At 44.8% G+C, this 21248-nt stretch overlaps 1 protein-coding gene across 1 annotated transcript; it reads right to left on the minus strand.

Moving 5' to 3' along the window:
• Positions 1 to 1220: 1220 nt before the first annotated feature.
• Positions 1221 to 4529, minus strand: LOC125512221 (probable WRKY transcription factor 12). Its single transcript, XM_048677313.1, has 5 exons — positions 4456 to 4529; positions 4030 to 4415; positions 3860 to 3933; positions 3562 to 3732; positions 1221 to 1650 (listed from the first exon to the last, which is right to left on the minus strand). Exons 2-5 carry the CDS (start codon positions 4327 to 4329, stop codon positions 1485 to 1487), a joined length of 711 nt encoding a protein of 236 aa, XP_048533270.1. The 5' UTR covers positions 4330 to 4415; positions 4456 to 4529; the 3' UTR covers positions 1221 to 1484.
• Positions 4530 to 21248: the final 16719 nt, after the last annotated feature.

Raw genomic sequence — 21248 nt, forward strand, 5'->3', positions numbered from 1 at the left:
GGTAAAAGAGAGTTGCCATCTGCTTACGTGCACACTAGGCAGTTGCCGTGTACCCTGCAAAACACATGGCAAACTCGGGTAAAAAAAGAGAGTTGCCACCTGCTTATAAAAGCACATTAGGGGCAGTTGCCATGTGCAGTGCAAAAACACATAGCAACTAGCAGCTTGGGTGTGGGAGAGGAGAAGGGCGTGCGGGCAAGATGCCAAATGCCCACACACTAGCCCTTGTGTGTGCGTGCAAAGTGGCGTGTGGGCGAACTGTTGAACGCCCACACACCAGCCCCTCCTATGTGGTGAAACGACCGTGTGGGCGACCGGCTGCACGCCCACACACCAGGCCAGTCTTACGTGGCACTAGAAACATGTCAAGATTCGTGCGCTCATGAACGGACGCGGATCCACGCGTGTGGGCGAGATGCAAACGCCCACACATGTGGGCGTTAACGTTTCCGTTTAATAATATGGCCGCATGCATCTGTCGGATGCAGAGGTTAGGGGTGTGATCCTCCTTCTCAAAAAAAAATATTGGTATAGTAGTACTAACAGTAGAATTTGTGGTTTCCTTTTTCCTTGAGATGTGCATCTAACTTGGATCCAAAAGTCGTGGCATGATAGATGCATGTTGGAACAAAACTTGATTAGAGAGTTCAGTTTCAAAAGACATTTTAATGCTAAACTGGTAGTTTAGTGCACTGCGGGGACTGGTGCACTACTAATTTTCTCACACCCAAAGCTCACACCCCGTGATACTCCTTTAACCGGTGACACGGTCGATCTCGCAATGATTCCGGGACCTCATCGACCTGAGGTCGTCGTAGAAGATGATCATTGTCCATTCACGCTGCGTGACCGCTGCTTTGACCTGTGATGGAGTAACCTCTGAATCTCATCCTGATGAGCCTGAGGATACAACGCCGGAATTAATGGCGGTTTTGGTCGGGAGCCCGTGTTCGTTTCGGCGCCACAGCTGTGGCACGTTGCGCAATCATTAGCATGCATGCCTGATGTGCACACCGTCGTCTCTGTAACTCCTTCGCGTGTACATGTTGTGTCAGGCCCGGCCGTCTGCGCAGTGTACATTAGCGCATGCATGCATACGCCCGGCCAGATCACCTGCGCATGCACAGTGGGCACCGGTTTGAGTAGTTGCTGCGCGCTGCTGCTGCTACCACGCGTTAGTGTAGCTAAGTCCATCACATGCACAGATACTCGTACATAGAAAGTACAGTACTAGTATCTCTATTGCCTACGGGAAAGAAATGCATGCATGCATGCACATGCAGTACTGGTACGTGCATAGATCGAGTGAACATATATCTGCAGTACATCGATCGTACAAGTATAAGGAGCCGTCTCATCGTTCACCCTTCAAAATATAAGGAGCGGATCGATCGATCAAAAAGTGGATCGGTGGATGCACTTTGCTCGCTCGCTCGATCGATCGAGCACTTGCATGGCTACGATGGACGGATCGGAGCAGGTGATCAGAAGCAGGTGGTGGTGTTGTCGCCGGAGGAGGAGGAGTTGTCGTCGCAGGGGGGGTGCGTGTGGCGGCCCTCGTACGTGGTGATCACCATGCGGCAGTCCGTCGACAGCCGCTCCACGCGCTTCTTCACGCGGCAGTTGCTGTGCGTGCACCTGAAGTAGCTCCTGCATGGCCAAGGCCAACAAAATGTTTACAGTATGCATGATGTGTTTTTTTACTATGATGTTTACACTATGGGGTATATGTGCCCCGCTTTAGGTAGTACTACTACTACTACTCCAGAACCACTTCTAAAGGAGATCAGAATATATCTATTCTTCAGCAGAGCAGACAAATCATTAGCCAGTACAGAGTTTGCTGAAAACCAAGCTGCCAGACCTATATATGGCGCACTGACTGACCTAGCTAGCTGTCGTCTGAAGTCTCAGACTCTTTGAAGAAGCACAATCATCTTAAAATGTCCGTTCCATTTGTCCTGACGCATATATGCAGGAGGCAATGCATGCATGGGCGTCTACTATATCCTAGTAGTATTTGCCCTATCACGATTTTTTTTTCTATTCTTCTTTTGCTACATTGATCAAAGGATAACAACTATGAAATCAGTATAAAACGTGGGAAAATAATGCGTTGTAATTTGGAAAAGAATATAAAATTTCTAGATGCATATATAGATAACAGTTAGTACTCCATGAACCAAACATGTTTAATGAATGGGACACACTAGTTGAAAACTAACTTTAAACATAGATACAATGAAGTATCTCATTTTGTCTCGTGTATATGCATATATATACACGAGAGCTTTTTTCGGTATATATGCATATATATATATAGCTAGGTAGAGGTGCCTAAATTATATATACCACCGCTAGTGATCCGTGCAGCTTTATCGCATGCTACTTCTCAGCCATATATTTGTTTGTGTGCAAGATGATATCCCTTCTACAATCTCCTCTGTCATAATGCCACTGCCTTTCCACACGCCCCTGCTGTTCTTTTAGAAACTTTACTGTGTGACAATAAGTACTCCTTAGTTCACCCGTTCTACTAGTCTAATAAGAATAAATTAGCACCGGTAGATGGTTTGGAAGATTCTTTTTTTCAGATAATAGAAGAGAACTCTCTTAGGCCTTCTGTATTTATCTGAAGAAGCACACGATCGAGACCCAGGTGATTCGAAACAACTGAACTATATGTATGGACTAGTTAAGCGCCTGTGTATCCAATGAAAGCATTTTTTTTCTTATGAAGTATACCTCAAAACCACAAATTAAGAGAACTTCCTTTAACGAACCAACTTGTGGTTGGATTGTTAGAGGAACAGTGGTATCCCCAGCCTGCAAGCGTTCAAGTCCTGATGCTCGCATTATTCCTGGATTTATTTCAAGATTTCCGGCGAAGCACTTTTAATAGGAGGGGACGTTTCCGTCGACGACGAGGCGCCTACGGTGACTTCGTAAATCTCAAGATGATATGTCATCTCGGTCTCTCGAAGGTGCTCATAGGGATAGGGTGTGCGCCTGTGCGTTCATGGCGATGAGTGTATGCGTGTATGTATGAACGCTTGCATTTGTACCGTGTTAAAAAAAAAAGAACTTTCTTTATTCTATGTTGAGAGCGTGTTTCATGTATATTACTTTGCGCTCAGAGTACATCAGGCTATTAAGTATTCTCAGATATGTACCCATAAAAACAGCTTGCACGTACTACGTACTGCGGTATTGTTGCAGGCTAATTAATCTCAAATCAGGTCCCCCCTGGATCTGTTAGCGACAATTTAATTGAAGCAAATAGATCATTAACTGAAGCAAATAGATCGATATCTCTCTAACCTAGTTACTTCTGAAGCTGCTAGCTCTCAAGGCAAAAGATTAACCTACCACTACCACATAAAACTGACCCTTTCAAACAATCTGTACGAGCTTGTACTCGATCCTAGCAGAGACGGGCAAAGGTCATGAGGAGTTCGTAGAAAATAGCAGAGACACGGGCAAAGTTCTTCAGGAGTTCATAGATAACAGGTAAAAATGGAAATAGGTTAGGGTTCTTAATTGCTTATAGAACCGAAGTACCTGGGATGCAGACTGTTCTTGACAACCTTCTGCCCGTATTTCCTCCACTTGTAGCCATCGTCAAGTACATCCACGTCGCTTCTGGTCTGGAAGCAAAACCTCGGCTCCCTCATCTTCCTCCTCACCTTCATCTTCCCCTTCTCCCCCGCCAACATCGTCGAGCCCCTCCACCTGTACGCTCACACGCACACCACAATGGCATCAAACGCTAAACATGCAGTTAAATCTCATGAACATAGCAACATTAGCTAGGTACAAACGCATCCCGTAACATGCTCTCGCTCACTGACTCACATACCATGTATTACTAGAATAACCATTACAGGCAGTGGCACCCTCATAGCCAACTCTTGCCGTCACCGACGTGCCCACCTGATCAGGAAGAGACATCAAATTAAAGGCATCAATATGTAATTGATCATCTTTGTAATTCTCTATATATGATTATGAAGCTAGCAAAGAGCATACCTCCTCAGCCCCAATATTAGGCATGAAACCGACCGTGGGCTTCTCGCAGACGATGGCAGGCGCGCCGGCGGAGTGGCCGCTGCCGAGCGGAAGCGCCGGCAGCGGGTATAGCCCACAATGGTCAGAAGAGAGCATCAAGGCTTCTTCCTGGTCGAATGGCATCTGGAGAGGCTTGGGGTGGAAGGGTAGTTGAAGTGGAGAAAGAGGAACAGGTGTGGTGTAGTAGTGATCTGGCACACTGAGGTTAGGAAGACAGTAAGCCATCCCCAATTGGCTCCCTTGATCCATGCATATATGCATGTAGATCGTGGCGTACTGAACACAAGGTGGTTCTTGGGGGCACAGAATTCTTGAGATAGACTTGTCAATCTCTCTCTCTCTCTCTCTCTCTCTCTCTCTCTCTCTCTCTCTCTCTCTCTCTCTCCTGAGAGACCTCTCTCTCTCTTATTTTTTCGTGTCAAATTCTGATAGGGTTGATGTCTCTAGGTTTGAAGTGGTGGGCTATGGTGCTCTGGGCGCTGGTCTAAGCTGCCCCCTTTTAAAGGGCCTTTTTGGCTCAAGTTGTGTCGTGGGTACAGTACTTACTTCAGTAGCAGCTGTTTGCCTTCTTGATAGCTAGCTACTGGCTGCTAATTCACCACCTCTTAGCTAGATATCGGGTATGACTTTCTAGCTCAATACACAGATGCCTTTTATTATTATTTTTCTTACGTAAAACAGTAGCATTCTAGCTACCGCATGCCTTTATATTTTGTTTTGTCACATAGGCCAGGGTTATCATCCTTTCTAAAAGAAAAAAAAGTGTTCTGTTACAGCTGTACATACAAAAACAGAGAAGAAATCTCAGAGAAAACCTACATGAAACTAACCATCCATGACTGGAAGTCGGTGGATTTCACCCCGCTTTATAGATAAAGCAACAACCAACATATAACCCAGTGGATACAATTATACAAACACACAACACACACATACAAAGCCGGATACAAAGGTGCTAAAGAACGCCTACATCGCTCCAAATGACTCCACAAAAACGACATAGAAAATATAGCACCACTAGAGGTCGAAGGAGCCCTCGACTATGAAAGAGTCACCGCGAGGAGATGAAGCCGAACATCAACAAGACAGGGCCTCCAAAGCGGCGCCTTCAAAAAAGACACGACGTCGAAGCGCCGCCACCGCCCAATCCACAGGATCATGGTTTTCACCCAGAGTGCCTCAAAGGGAAATGAGCAGCCATGACGATGCCTTCAAGGCGACAACGCCCATGGGCGCCACCACCGTTGGCCTGGCCAAAGCTTGAAAAAAAGTTCACCCCGGCTAACCCTTACCGCTCCCAAAATGTGGTATGGACAGGTTGCCGCACCAACACCACCACACGTTGGTCGCCAGCACCTGAGCCGTGCGCCCCTCCCACGAGTATCGTGTCTCCAACCACCAGGGCCGATGCCCTGACATGCAAGACCACCCACCAGCTTTGCCACTGTCTACAGATGCCGCCAATCGGTAAAGGGGTAGAAGGCCCCACCTTTTTTTGAGGGTGGGGTAGTGGAAGGCCCCTCCTTCGACCCCAAAACGATCCCTTTGGCAAGAAGGAGGCCCAGCGGGCCGGAACTGGGCAGTGGGCAAGGTCGGCGGCGGCTGCAAGTAACACCGCAGAAACCCCGCCACACAAACCAGGGACCAGAGCCGTTGTCACCACCAAATCATGGCGACGGCAATGCCGAGAGACACCCCGGCCCCCCTCACCATAACGCCCCTGCCACCTCCGTCCATCCATGGGTGCGCAACGCGTCGAGTAGTCGTTCCCCACATCCAAGGCTCGCCTCCAGCCGCAGATCCGAGCACACCATGAGCAGAGGAGGAGGGGGAGCCGAACCACCACCACTGCACCGCCACCTCCGCCAGCCAAGATGGCCACGACAAAGGCAGCCGCCCATGGCCCGCGTCGTTGCAGGGCCAGATTTAACCAAGCCGCCTCACAACCAGTTGCGTCGCCATCCCCGATCCCCAATGAAGGAAATATGCCCTATAGGCAATAATAAAGTTATTATTTATTTCCTTATATCATGATAAATGTTTATTATTCATGCTAGAATTGTATTAACCGGAAACATAATACATGTGTGAATACATAGACAAACAGAGTGTCACTAGTATGCCTCTACTTGACTAGCTCGTTAATCAAAGATGGTTATGTTTCCTAACCATGAACAAGGAGTTGTTATTTGATTAACGAGATCACATCATTAGGTGAATGATCTGATTGACATGACCCATTCCATTAGCTTAGCACCCGATCGTTTAGTATGTTGCTATTGCTTTCTTCATGACTTATACATGTTCCTATGACTATGAGATTATGCAACTCCCGTTTGCCGGAGGAACACTTTGTGTGCTACCAAACGTCACAACGTAAATGGGTGATTATAAAGGTGCTCTACAGGTGTCTCCAAAGGTACATGTTGGGTTGGCGTATTTCGAGATTAGGATTTGTCACTCCGATTGTCGGAGAGGTATCTCTGGGCCCTCTCGGTAATGCACATCACATAAGCCTTGCAAGCATTGCAACTAATGAGTTAGTTGCAAGATGACGTATTATGGAACGACTAAAGAGACTTGCCGGTAACGAGATTGAACTAGGTATTGAGATACCGACGATCGAATCTCGGGCAAGTAACATACCGATGACAAAGGGAACAACGTATGTTGTTATGCGGTCTGACCGATAAAGATCTTCATAGAATATGTAGGAGCCAATATGAGCATCCAGGTTCCGCTATTGGTTATTGACCGGAGACGTGTCTCGGTCATGTCTACATTGTTCTCGAACCCGTAGGGTCCGCACGCTTAAGGTTTCGATGACAGTTATATTATGAGTTTATGAGTTTTGATGTACCGAAGTTAGTTCGGAGTCCCGGATGTGATCACGGACATAACGAGGAGTCTCGAAATGGTCGAGACATAAAGATTGATATATTGGACGGCTTTATTCGAACACCGGAAGTGTTCCGGGTGATTTCGGAGAAAACCGGAGAGCCGGAGGGTTACCGGAACCCCCCCGGGAGAAGTAATGGGCCATATGGGCCTTAGTGGAGAGAGAGGGGCAGCCAAAGGTGGGCCGCGCGCCTCCTCCCCTGGTCCGAATTGGACTAGGAGAGGGGGGGCGGCGCCCCCCTTTCCCTCTCCCTCCCCACTTCTTTCCCCCTCCTAGTAGGAGTCCTACTCCTACTAGGAGGAGGACTCCTCCTTGGCGCGCCATAGAGGGCCGGCCGGCCTCCTCCCCTTGATCCTTTATATACGGGGGCAGGGGGCACCCCTTGACACACAAGTTGATCCACGTGATCATATTCTTAGCCGTGTGCGGTGCCCCCTTCCACCATAGTCCTCGATAATATTGTAGCGGTGCTTAGGCGAAGCCCTGCGACGGTAGTGCATCAAGATCGTCACCACGCCGTCGTGCTGACGGAACTCTTCCCCGACACTTTGCTGGATCGGAGTCCGGGGATCGTCATCGAGCTGAACGTGTGCTAGAACTCGGAGGTGCCGTAGTTTCGGTGCTTGATCGGTCGGGCCGTGGAGACGTACGACTACATCAACCAAACGCTTCCGTTGTCGATCTACAAGGGTACGTAGATCACACTCTCCCCTCTCGTTGCTATGCATCACCATGATCTTGCGTGTGCGTAGGAAATTTTTTGAAATTACTACGTTCCCCAACATGGCATCCGAGCCTAGGTTTTATATGTTGATGTTATATGCACGAGTAGAACACAAGTGAGTTGTGGGCGATATAAGTCATACTGCTTACTAGCATGTCATACTTTGGTTCGGCGGTATTGTTGGACGAAGCGGCCCGGACCGACATTACGCGTACGCTTACGCGAGACCGGTTCTCCCGACGTGCTTTGCACATAGGTGGCTTGCGGGTGACAGTTTCTCCAACTTTAGTTGAACCGAGTGTGGCTACGCCCGGTCCTTGCGAAGGTTAAAACAGCACCAACTTGACAAACTATCGTTTTTGGTTTTGATGCGTAGGTAAGATTGGTTCTTGCTTAAGCCCGTAGCAGCCACGTAAAACTTGCAACAACAAAGTAGAGGACGTCTAACTTGTTTTTGCAGGGCATGTTGTGATGTGATATGGTCAAGACATGATGCTAAAGTTTATTGTATGAGATGATCATGTTTTGTGACCGAGTTATCGGCAACTGGCAGGAGCCATATGGTTGTCGCTTTATTGTATGCAATGCAATCGCGCTGTAATGCTTTACTTTATCACTAAGCGGTAGCGATAGTCGTGGAAGCATAAGATTGGCGAGACGACAACGATGCTACGATGGAGATCAAGGTGTCGCGCCGGTGACGATGGTGATCACGACGGTGCTTCAAAGATGGAGATCACAAGCACAAGATGATGATGGCCATATCACTTATATTGATTGCATGTGATGTTTATATTTTATGCATCTTATCTTGCTTTGATTGATGGTAGCATTATAAGATGATCTCTCACTAATTATCAAGAAGTGTTCTCCTTGAGTATGCACCGTTGCGAAAGTTCTTAGTGCTGAGACACCACGTGATGATCGGGTGTGATAGGCTCTACGTTCAAATACAACGGGTGCAAAACAGTTGCACACGCGGAATACTCAGGTTATACTTGACGAGCCAAGCATATACAGATATGGCCTCGGAACACGGAGACCGAAAGGTCGAGTGTGAATCATATAGTAGATATGATCAACATAGTGATGTTCACCAATGAAACTACTCCATCTCACGTGATGATCGGACATGGTTTAGTTGATTTGGATCACGTAATCACTTAGAGGATTAGAGGGATGTCTATCTAAGTGGGAGTTCTTTAAGTAAATTAATTGAACCTAAATTTATCATGAAACTTAGTACCTGATAGTATCTTACTTGTTTATGCTTGATTGTAGATAGATGGCTCGTGCTGTTGTTCCGTTGAATTTTAATGCGTTCCTTGAGAAAGCAAAGTTGAAAGATGATGATAGCAATTACACGGACTGGGTCCGTAACTTGAGGATTATCCTCATTGCTGCACAGAAGAATTACGTCCTGGAAGCACCGCTGGGTGCCAGGCCTGCTGCTGGAGCAACACCAGATGTTATGAATGTCTGGCAGAGCAAAGCTGATGACTACTCGATAGTTCAGTGTGCCATGCTTTACGGCTTAGAATCGGGACTTCAACGACGTTTTGAACATCATGGAGCATATGAGATGTTTCAGGAGTTGAAGTTAATATTTCAAGCAAATGCCCGGATTGAGAGATATGAAGTCTCCAATAAGTTCTATAGCTGCAAGATGGAGGAGAACAGTTCTGTCAGTGAGCATATACTCAAAATGTCTGGGTATAATAATCACTTGATTCAATTGAGAGTTAATCTTCCAGATGATTGCGTCATTGACAGAATTCTCCAATCACTGCCACCAAGCTACAAGAGCTTCGTGATGAACTATAATATGCAAGGGATGAATAAGACTATTCCCGAACTCTTTGCAATGCTAAAAGCTGCGGAGGTAGAAATCAAGAAGGAGCATCAAGTGTTGATGGTCAACAAGACAACTAGTTTCAAGAAAAGGGGCAAAGGGAAGAAGAAGGGGAACTTCAAAAAGAACGGCAAGCAAGTTGCTGCTCAAGAGAAGAAACCCAAACCTGGACCTAAGCCTGAAACTGAGTGCTTCTACTGCAAGCAGACTGGTCACTGGAAGCGGAACTGCCCCAAGTATTTGGCGGATAAGAAGGATGGCAAGGTGAACAAAGGTATATGTGATATACATGTTATTGATATGTGCCTTACTAATGCTCGCAGTAGCACCTGGGTATTTGATACTGGTTCTGTTGCTAATATTTGCAACTCGAAACAGGGACTACGGATTAAGCGAAGATTGGCTAAGGACGAGGTGACGATGCGCGTGGAAAACGGTTCCAAAGTCGATGTGATCGCAGTCGGCACGCTACCTCTACATCTACCTTCGGGATTAATATTAGACCTAAATAATTGTTATTTGGTGCCAGCGTTAAGCATGAACATTATATCTGGATCTTGTTTGATGCGAGACGGTTATTCCTTTAAATCTGAGAATAATGGTTGTTCTATTTATATGAGTAATATCTTTTATGGTCATGCACCCTTAAAGAGTGGTCTATTTTTGTTGAATCTCGATAGTAGTGACACACATATTCATAGTGTTGAAGCCAAAAGATGCAGAGTTGATAATGATAGTGCAACTTATTTGTGGCACTGTCGTTTAGGTCATATCGGTGTAAAGCGCATGAAGAAACTCCATACTGATGGACTTTTGGAACCACTTGATTATGAATCACTTGGTACTTGCGAACCGTGCCTCATGGGCAAGATGACTAAAACACCGTTCTCTGGTACTATGGAGAGAGCAACAGATTTGTTGGAAATCATACATACAGATGTATGTGGTCCGATGAATATTGAGGCTCGTGGCGGATATCGTTATTTTCTCACCTTCACAGATGACTTAAGCAGATATGGGTATATCTACTTAATGAAACATAAGTCTGAAACGTTTGAAAAGTTCAAAGAATTTCAGAGTGAAGTTGAAAATCATCGTAACAAGAAAATAAAGTTTCTACGATCTGATCGTGGAGGAGAATATTTGAGTTACGAGTTTGGTGTACATTTGAAACAATGCGGAATAGTTTCACAACTCACGCCACCCGGAACACCACAGCGCAATGGTGTGTCCGAACGTCGTAATCGTACTTTACTAGATATGGTGCGATCTATGATGTCTCTTACTGATTTACCGCTATCGTTTTGGGGTTATGCTTTGGAGACGGCCGCATTCACGTTAAATAGGGCACCATCAAAATCCGTTGAGACGACGCCTTATGAACTATGGTTTGGCAAGAAACCAAAGTTGTCATTTCTGAAAGTTTAGGGCTGCGATGCTTATGTGAAAAAGCTTCAACCTGATAAGTTCGAACCCAAATCGGAGAAGTGTGTCTTCATAGGATATCCAAAGGAGACTATTGGATACACCTTCTATCACAGATCCGAAGGCAAGACTTTTGTTGCTAAGTTCGGAAACTTTCTGGAGAAGGAGTTTCTCTCGAAAGAAGTGAGTGGGAGGAAAGTAGAACTTGATGAGGTAACTGTACCTGCTCCCTTATTGGAAAGTAGTGCATCACAGAAAACTGTTTCAGTGACATCTACACCAGTCAGTGAGGAAGCTAATGATGATGATCATGAAACTTCAGAACAAGATACTACTGAACCTCGTAGATCAACCAGAGTGAGATCCGCGCCAGAGTGGTACGGTAATCCTGTTCTGGAAGTCATGCTACTAGATCATGATGAACCTACGAATTATGAAGAAGCGATGGTGAGCCCAGATTCCGTAAAATGGCTTGAAGCCATGAAATCTGAGATGGGATCCATGTATGAGAACAAAGTATGGACTTTGGTTGACTTGCCCGATGATCGGCAAGCAATTGAGAATAAATGGATCTTCAAGAAGAAGACTGACGCTGACGGTAATATTACTGTCTACAAAGCTCGACTTGTCGTAAAAGGTTTTCGGCAAGTTCAAGGAATTGACTACAATGAGACCTTCTCACCCGTAGCGATGCTTAAGTCTGTCCGAATCATGTTAGCAATTGCCGCATTTTATGATTATGAAATTTGGCAGATGGATGTCAAAACTGCATTCCTGAATGGATTTCTGGAAGAAGAGTTGTATATGATGCAACCAGAAGGTTTTGTCGATCCAAAGGGAGCTAACAAAGTGTGCAAGCTCCAGCGATCCATTTATGGACTGGTGCAAGCCTCTCGGAGTTGGAATAAACGCTTTGATAGTGTGATCAAAGCATTTGGTTTTATACAGACTTTTGGAGAAGTCTGTATTTACAAGAAAGTGAGTGGGAGCTCTGTAGCATTTCTGATATTATATGTGGATGACATATTACTAACTGGAAATGATATAGAATTTCTGGATAGCATAAAGGGATACTTGAATAAGAGTTTTTCAATGAAAGACCTCGGTGAAGCTGCTTACATATTAGGCATTAAGATCTATAGAGATAGATCAAGACGCTTAATTGGACTTTCACAAAGCACATACCTTGACAAAGTTTTGAAGAAGTTCAAAATGGATCAAGCAAAGAAAGGGTTCTTGCCTGTGTTACAAGGTGTGAAGTTGAGCAAGACTCAATGCCCGACCACTGCAGAAGATAGAGAAAAAATGAAAGATGTTCCCTATGCTTCAGCCATAGGCTCTATCATGTATGCAATGATGTGTACCAGACCTGATGTGTGCCTTGCTATAAGTCTAGCGGGGAGGTACCAAAGTGATCCAGGAGTGGATCACTGGACAGCGGTCAAGAACATCCTGAAATACCTGAAAAGGACTAAGGATATGTTTCTCATATATGGAGGTGACAAAGAGCTCATCGTAAAAGGTTACGTTGATGCAAGCTTTGACACTGATCCGGACGATTCTAAATCGCAAACCGGATACGTGTTTACATTAAACGGTGGAGCTGTCAGTTGGTGTAGTTCTAAACAAAGCGTTGTAGCGGGATCTACATGTGAAGCGGAGTACATAGCTGATTCGGAAGCAGCAAATGAAGGAGTCTGGATGAAGGAGTTCATATCCGATCTAGGTGTCATACCTAGTGCATCGGGTCCAATGAAAATCTTTTGTGACAATACTGGTGCAATTGCCTTGGCAAAGGAATCCAGATTTCACAAGAGAACCAAGCACATCAAGAGATGCTTCAATTCCATCCGAGATCTAGTCCAGGTGGGAGACATAGAGATTTGCAAGATACATACGGATCTGAATGTTGCGAACCCATTGACTAAGCCTCTTCCACGAGCAAAACATGATCAGCACCAAGGCTCCATGGGTGTTAGAATCATTACTGTGTAATCTAGATTATTGACTCTAGTGCAAGTGGGAGACTGAAGGAAATATGCCCTAGAGGCAATAATAAAGTTATTATTTATTTCCTTATATCATGATAAATGTTTATTATTCATGCTAGAATTGTATTAACCGAAAACATAATACATGTGTGAATACATAGACAAACAGAGTGTCACTAGTATGCCTCTACTTGACTTGCTCGTTAAGCAAAGATGGTTATGTTTCCTAACCATGAACAAGGAGTTGTTATTTGATTAACGGGATCACATCATTAGGTGAATGATCTGATTGACATGACCCATTCCATTAGCTTAGCACCCGATCATTTAGTATGTTGCTATTGTTTTCTTCATGACTTATACATGTTCCTATGACTATGAGATTATGCAACTCCTGTTTGCCGGAGGAACACTTTGTGTGCTACCAAACGTCACAACGTAAATGGGTGATTATAAAGGTGCTCTACAGGTGTCTCCAAAGGTACATGTTGGGTTGGCGTATTTCCAGATTAGGATTTGTCACTCCGATTGTCGGAGAGGTATCTCTGGGCCCTCTCGGTAATGCACATCACATAAGCCTTGCAAGCATTGCAACTAATGAGTTAGTTGCGAGATGATGTATTACGGAACGAGTAAAGAGACTTGCCGGTAACGAGATTGAACTAGGTATTGAGATACCGACGATCGAATCTCGGGCAAGTAACATACCGATGACAAAGGGAACAACGTATGTTGTTATGCGGTCTGACCGATAAAGATCTTCGTAGAATATGTAGGAGCCAATATGAGCATCCAGGTTCCGCTATTGGTTATTGACCGGAGACGTGTCTCGGTCATGTCTACATTGTTCTCGAACCCGTAGGGTCCGCACGCTTAAGGTTTCGATGACAGTTATATTATGAGTTTATGAGTTTTGATGTACCGAAGTTAGTTCGGAGTCCCGGATGTGATCACGGACATAACGAGGAGTCTCGAAATGGTCGAGACATAAAGATTGATATATTGGACGGCTTTATTCGAACACCGGAAGTGTTCCGGGTGATTTCGGAGAAAACCGGAGAGCCGGAGGGTTACCGGAACCCCCCCGGGAGAAGTAATGGGCCATATGGGCCTTAGTGGAGAGAGAGGGGCAGCCAAAGGTGGGCCGCGCGCCTCCTCCCCTGGTCCGAATTGGACTAGGAGAGGGGGGGCGGCGCCCCCCTTTCCCTCTCCCTCCCCACTTCTTTCCCCCTCCTAGTAGGAGTCCTACTCCTACTAGGAGGAGGACTCCTCCTTGGCGCGCCATAGAGGGCCGGCCGGCCTCCTCCCCTTGATCCTTTATATACGGGGGCAGGGGGCACCCCTTGACACACAAGTTGATCCACGTGATCATATTCTTAGTCGTGTGTGGTGCCCCCTTCCACCATAGTCCTCGATAATATTGTAGCGGTGCTTAGGCGAAGCCCTGCGACGGTACTGCATCAAGATCGTCACCACGCCGTCGTGCTGACGGAACTCTTCCCCGACACTTTGCTGGATCGGAGTCCGGGGATCGTCATCGAGCTGAACGTGTGCTAGAACTCGGAGGTGCCGTAGTTTCGGTGCTTGATCGGTCGGGCCGTGGAGACGTACGACTACATCAACCAAACGCTTCCGTTCTCGATCTACAAAGGTACGTAGATCACACTCTCCCCTCTCGTTGCTATGCATCACCATGATCTTGCGTGTGCGTAGGAAATTTTTTGAAATTACTACGTTCCCCAACACCCAACCCGCACCACCACCATGTCGTGCGTTACACGACGTCACACCGATGTCGCAGTACTGCTCCGGCATGCCACCACGCCCGGCACCTAGCGCCGCATCCTAGCTTGACCGCACGACCCACACTAGAGTTGCGTCCCAAGAAGGCAAGTGGACACCACCGCCGCCTGTGTCGACAGGCTTTGTCCGGTGAGGGAGGGAGAAGAGGAGGAGGCACGCGAGGGGGGGTGGGTGCGTTGGGACGAACTTTTGGTCCAAGTGATTTCCCTTTGATGCCTTTCTAGTTTTCTCCTACATCGTCAAGATTGGGCTGAATTCCTTTAATGATGTATGCATTTCTGGTGGGATATGGATTTGTGGAACATGGTTCCATGGGAACTCCTTATGAATAGTAAATTTGAAAATAATACTAGAAAAGGTTAAAAAAATTGATTTTTTTGGGTAATATACATGGTCAACTAGTATACTCGCATATGAAGTTTCACGAAGAAATAATATCCGTGGTATTTTGAGGAAAATGACAAAATTGAATTGTATTTTAAAAACACTTTTTCAAGGAGTAGCAAGGTTGGATTGTAGTTTCTTCACTACCGAATAGTAAGGTAGTACCTTGCTTGTCATTCCTTCATAAAGCATCATACATAACTGAAAAATTCTGATTTTTAGTTAGTTCTCTAGTATTGAAAAATTTAATATTCATACGGATACACATGGAACCATATTCGCGGACAGGGATTCAGTGACATGCCCACAGCATGTCACCGCGTAACATGGCCATTGTCACCATACTGTTTACCGGTGACATGCTCATGGCATGTCACTGGATCTCAATCCCATATTCACCTGTCTATTTTCGTTTCCACTGTTCCAAATAGCCCAAAGCAAAGAAGCATTCCTTCCTGACGGAACCATTGCAGATTAGGTAGGAGCGTGTCCAGGAAGGGCAGCGGTGTTGCTAACATGCTTTGGCAAATTTGCAGTGGAAGAAAACAACGCATTCGGTTGTTACATGCAACTAATTAATCGTTCATTAACCCACGTGAATCGTCGGTTAATTATGTTCGTATGCCAGCTTTCCTGGTTGCAGCTTCAGCGTTGATTCAACGAGAAACTTGCCGCCACTTTGAATCTTTTGGTCGATCAGCAGAGCTTTTTCAGGTGGGGCAGACATTATTGCAGCGATTGTTCCGCGAACAGGATAGCACTGATTGTACCTTTTGTTCCCTGTGATTGCTCGTTAGATATCCTTTTCATTGCACAGAAGGCCACTCGTTTCAGTCTTCTGAAACGCACACGTATGTGCGCCTAGTCTATTCTTGAATCATCACCTCGTTTCTTTCTTGGTATATATCTAGGTTACTTGTTCTGAACGCGTATCTCTACCAACCCTCTATTTTCTTTGACCACCCAACCCGCCTGATGGGTGACGAGGTAAACATATAGACAACTTTTTTTAGAAGGACAAGGTCATATATTAAAATCGGGAATGATCAGATTTTTAAGCATAGTAAATAAAACTTTTTATGGCAAAATATGTTAATGAGAGGATAGCAATTTCTTTTAGCAAGTATGGTGATTCCTGGCAAAAAAAAATAAACATGGCGAGGATTTGCCATGCTTGCTAAAGGAAATTGCCCCCTCTCGGTTGTATAATTTGTCATGCTAAAAAATCCGACGTTCAATTCGTAGTGAAATACAACCATTACGAGATGAAAATTCAAAGTTATTTCAAGCTAAAGCCACCAACAATATAGACACAATAAGATATATGTTCTGAAAGATGATTCCGGTACTGAATTTCATGACCACCAGCCTAAAGTTGCTCTGCTCTCGAGAGCTTTCAAAGATAAACTTGGCACTCCAATGGAAACATCCTCCCTGTTGGGTCTGAACCCTCTAATTCCAATGTGTGATGATCTTTACTGTCATGAAGTCCCCTTTTTTGAAAATGAGATTGATGAGGTTATTAGGTTAATGCAGGTGGACAAGGCTTCTGGCCTGATGGATTTAATGGTGCATTCATTAAAGCTTGCTGGAGCATTATTTGTGTGGATTTATACAGACTCTTTGAAGATTTTTACCATGGTAGGGTTTACTTGCATAGTATCATTGCATCATATATTACCCTGATTCAAAGGAAGACACCCTTATGACTGCTAGTGACTTCAGACCTATATCTTTTCTTGCACCATCAAGATTATTACTTTCTGGCCAATCGGTTCCAGGCTGTCATTCTTAAGCTAGTTCATATTAATTAGTATGGCTTTATCAAAAGAAGGACCACTCAGGACTGGCTTGACTGGACATTTGAATATCTTCATCTATGTCATCATTCCAAGAAGCAAATTCTAGTACTAAGGTTAGACTTTTAAAATGCATTTGATCTGACTGAGCGCAATATCATTTTGGATATTTCGGGGCAAAAGGTTTTGGAATAGAAGGATGTTATGGATGCAAATGATCTTCTCTTCTCGCACCTCCTCTTTCCTACTTAATGGCATCCCTCAAAAGCAGTTCCAATGTAAAAGAGATGCCGGGCAAGGTGATCCATTGTCCCCACTTCTCTTTGTTCTGGCTTCCGACCTCCTTTAGACATTTTTTGATGAAGTCATGCACACAAATATCACTCAAGCTCCATTGCAAGTTCATGCATGCCCTCATTTCCCATTTATTAGTATGTTGATGATACTGTGTGATCCTCCCTGCTGAAGAGCCTCAACTATGCCAAATCAAGAATCTGTTATTACACTTTGAAGCTCATACTGGTTTAAAACTCAACTACAATAGGTTTGTATTGGTTCTAATTAATTTACTTGCCAAAAGACTAGTCAAATTGACATCAATTTTGGGATGACAATAGGGCTCATTCCCTTCACCTATCTTGACTTACCTATGGGACATCTAAACCAAAATTGAAGATCTAAGCCAAAACATAATGCAGAGGATTGAGAGAAGGCTATCTGGGTGATCTACAATGCTTTCATATGATGGAAGAATTATTTCGATCAAATCAATTTTCTCTTCTCTGCCCACCTTCTTCATGCGCACTCTTGTATTGCCTATGACAGTAGTCAATAAAATTAATAAATATTTAAGACATTCCCTTTGGAGAAATTTTGGATGAAGGATAAGGGTCCTACTCTGATTGCATGGGAAAGGGTTTCTAGGCCAAAGAATCAATGTGGTTTAGGTATCCTGGATGTCACCACCCACAAAAATTCTCTCCTCCTCAAGTATCTGCATAAGTTCTTTAATAAATAAGAACTTCCTTAGATGAAGCTGATATGAGAAAAATACTATAGCTTTGGGCAACTCTTGACAAACTAGAAGGCTCATGTTGGTGGAAAATCATTCTAGAACTCTTGCCTTGTTTTAAAGCACCTGCTACTACTGCTCTCTACACAGTTGTTGGGATTTCCTGAAGAGGAAGGGTGAGATAGTATAGTAGCAGATAGTATTTCCCTCAGTTAAGAACCATTATCAAACCAGAACGGGACGACACACAAATGAAAGTGCAATTATCCCAAGGTGGTTTTGGTAATTCCTAACAACATATAGCTCATTGAGCTAACATTATTCCAAGATTAATATTTCAGGAAAAGCTCAATGAATGGCATGGCATGGATGAGGAAAGTGGATCCCTCAAAATTCTAAGGACAAAAAGGTTGGCTCAAGCTTCAAAATCAAGACTCTACATTTTATATTTTAGTGATCCAAGATCACATTGAGTCTATAGGAAAAGCCAATACTATCAAGGAGGGATGAGGTGTTGCTTAATGGCTTGCTTGCTCAAAGTGCTTAGTGATATGCTCCAAAATCCTCAACTACTCTCCCACATCCACATATGACCTAAACCAAAAGTCAAATTCGGCCCCACCGATTCTTTCTATCCGGCGCCACAGAGTTTCAAATGTCATAGCCACTGCCACAAACCCTAGGCAAATCGGTCTCACCGATAGGGATCTCGGTCTCACCGAGATGGGATTGTAATCTCTCTGTTTCCCTTCGTAACGTTTCGGTCTTATCGAGATGAGCGATCGGTCCCACCGAGATTGCAATGTAAACTCTCTGTTTCCCTTTTGTAATATTTCGGTCTCACCGAGATGAGCGAATCGGTCCCATCGAGTTTACCTGACCAACTCTCTGGTTAGCTTATAACCAAAATCGGTCCCACCGAGTTTGTGTAATCGGTCACACCGAGATTACGTTATGCCCTAACTCTAACCATATTGGTCCTACCGAGTTGCATCTCAGTCCCACCGAAAATCCTAACGGTCACTAGGTTTGCTGAATCGGTCCGACCGAGATTAACCATTCGGTCCCACCGAGTTTGGCAAATTGTGTGTAATGGTTAGATTCTGTGTGGAGGCTATATATACCCCTCCACCCACTCTTCATTCGTGGAGAGAGACATCAGAACATACCTACACTTCCAACACACATTTTCTGAGAGAGAACCACCTACACTTGTGTTGAGGTCAAGATATTCCATTCCAACCATATGAATCTTGATCTCTAGCCTTCCCCAAGTTGCTTTCCACTCAAATCTTTTTTTCACCAAATCCAAATCCTGTGAGAGAGAGTTGAGTGTTGGGGAGACTATCATTTGAAGCACAAGAGCAAGGAGTTCATCATCAACACACCATTTGTTACTTCTTGGAGAGTGGTGTCTCCTAGATTGGCTAGGTGTCACTTGGGAGCCTCCGACAAGATTGTGGAGTTGAACCAAGGAGTTTGTAAGGTCAAGGAGATCGCCTACTTCGTGAAGATCTACCGCTAGTGAGGCAAGTCCTTCGTGGGCAACGGCCGTGATGGAATAGAGAAGGTTGCTTCTTCGTGGACCCTTCGTGGGTGGAGCCCTCCGTGGACTCGCGCAACCGTTACCCTCCGTTGGTTGAAGTCTCCATCAATGTGGATGTACGATAGCACCACCTATCGGAACCACGACAAAAACATCTGTGTCTCCAATTGCGTTTGAATCCTCCAAACCCTTCCCTTTACATTCTTGCAAGTTGCATGCTTTACTTTCCGCTGCTCATATACTCTTTTGCATGCTTGCTTGAATTGTGTGGAGATTGCTTGACTTGTGCTAAGATAGCTAAAATCTGTCAAGAACTAAAATTGGGAAAAGACTAGATTTTTATTTGGTCAAGTAGTCTAATCACCCCCCTCTAGACATACTTTCGATCCTACAAGTGATATCAGAGCTTTGGTCTCCATTTGCTTTGATTTCCATAGCTTTTGGTGGTCATAGCCTTGGTTTCACAACCTAGGAGAGTATGGCGTCTAGCGAGGGAAATTATCACCGTAGAGGTCTTACTTTGATGGTACTAATTTTGCTAGTTGAAAGCATAAGATGAAAATGCATATTCTTGGACATAACCCTGCCGTTTGGGCTATTGTTTGTATTGGCTTGCAAGGTGAATTCTTTGATGGGAAAGAACCGAACCGTGAAGCTACCACGGAAGAGTTGAAGATGCTGCAATACAACGCTCAAGCTTGTGATATCCTCTTCAACGGATTGTGCCCCGAAGAATTCAACAAAATTAGCCGTCTTGAGAATGCAAAGGAAATTTGGGATACTTTGATTGATATGCACGAAGGTACCGACTCCGTCAAGGGATCCAAATTAGATGTGCTTCAAAGTCAACTTGACAAGTTCAAAATGAAGGATGATGAAGGTGTCGCTGAAATGTACTCTAGGCTTGCTCTTATCACAAATGAGATTGCTGGCTTAGGGAGTGAAGAGATGACTGATAGATTCATCATCAAGAAGATCCTAAGAGCCTTGGATGGAAAATATGTTACCATGTGCACATTGATCCAAATGATGCCAAATTACAAAGATCTCAAGTCAGCGGAAGTCATCGGGAGAATTGTTGCTCATGAGATGTCACTCAAGGATAAAGAGGAACTTCACAACAAATCAAGTGGTGCTTACAAAGCCTCATGTGAAGCCCCCACATCATCGAGTGAGAAACAAACCTTCAATGAAGAATTGAACTTAATGGTGAAGAACTTCAACAAGTTCTACAAGAGCTGAAGCAAAGAGAGAAGCTCCAAGTCAAGGTCCTACAATGACAAAAGATCTTCTAGTCGAGAGCGAAACTGCTACAATTGTGGAATGCCAGGACACTATTCCAATGAGTGTACGGCCCCCTACAAGAGAAGAGAAGATTCTCCCAAGAGAAGAAGTAGAAGAGAAGAATCACCATCTAGAGAAAGAAGGAGTAGAGATGATCGTTATGAACGAAGACCCTCACGGAGAAGCAAGGATTCAGAAAGAAAGGACAAGTCATCAAGGAGCTACACAAAACGAAGACATCAAGCTCATGTTGGTGAATGGGTATCCAGCTCCGACTCCGACAACCACTCCGAGAGAAGCTATCACTCCGACTCCGAATATACTCAAGATGAAGGTGTTGCCGGTCTAGCACTTGTGACAACCAACTCCTACGACATATTTGACTCACCAAATGAAGGAGTTGGAACATGCTTCATGGCTAAAGGCCCAAAGGTATCACACCCTGAGTATGTTGATTTCAA

Source organism: Triticum urartu, chromosome 6 (assembly GCF_003073215.2).
Source record: "Triticum urartu cultivar G1812 chromosome 6, Tu2.1, whole genome shotgun sequence".
In the NCBI taxonomy this organism is placed as follows: domain Eukaryota; kingdom Viridiplantae; phylum Streptophyta; class Magnoliopsida; order Poales; family Poaceae; genus Triticum; species Triticum urartu.

What these genes read in the sequence shown, in the direction of transcription:
- LOC125512221 (XM_048677313.1), bottom strand. Translation starts at nt 4,329, where the DNA reads ATGCATATATGCATGGATCAAGGGAGCCAATTGGGGATGGCTTACTGT. An exon ending in CTAATATTGGGGCTGAGGAG is followed by an intron (nt 3,934 to 4,029) that starts GTATGCTCTTTG and finishes CTTCCTGATCAG; the next exon opens with GTGGGCACGTCGGTGACGGC. An exon ending in GGTTATTCTAGTAATACATG is followed by an intron (nt 3,733 to 3,859) that starts GTATGTGAGTCA and finishes GTGAGCGTACAG; the next exon opens with GTGGAGGGGCTCGACGATGT.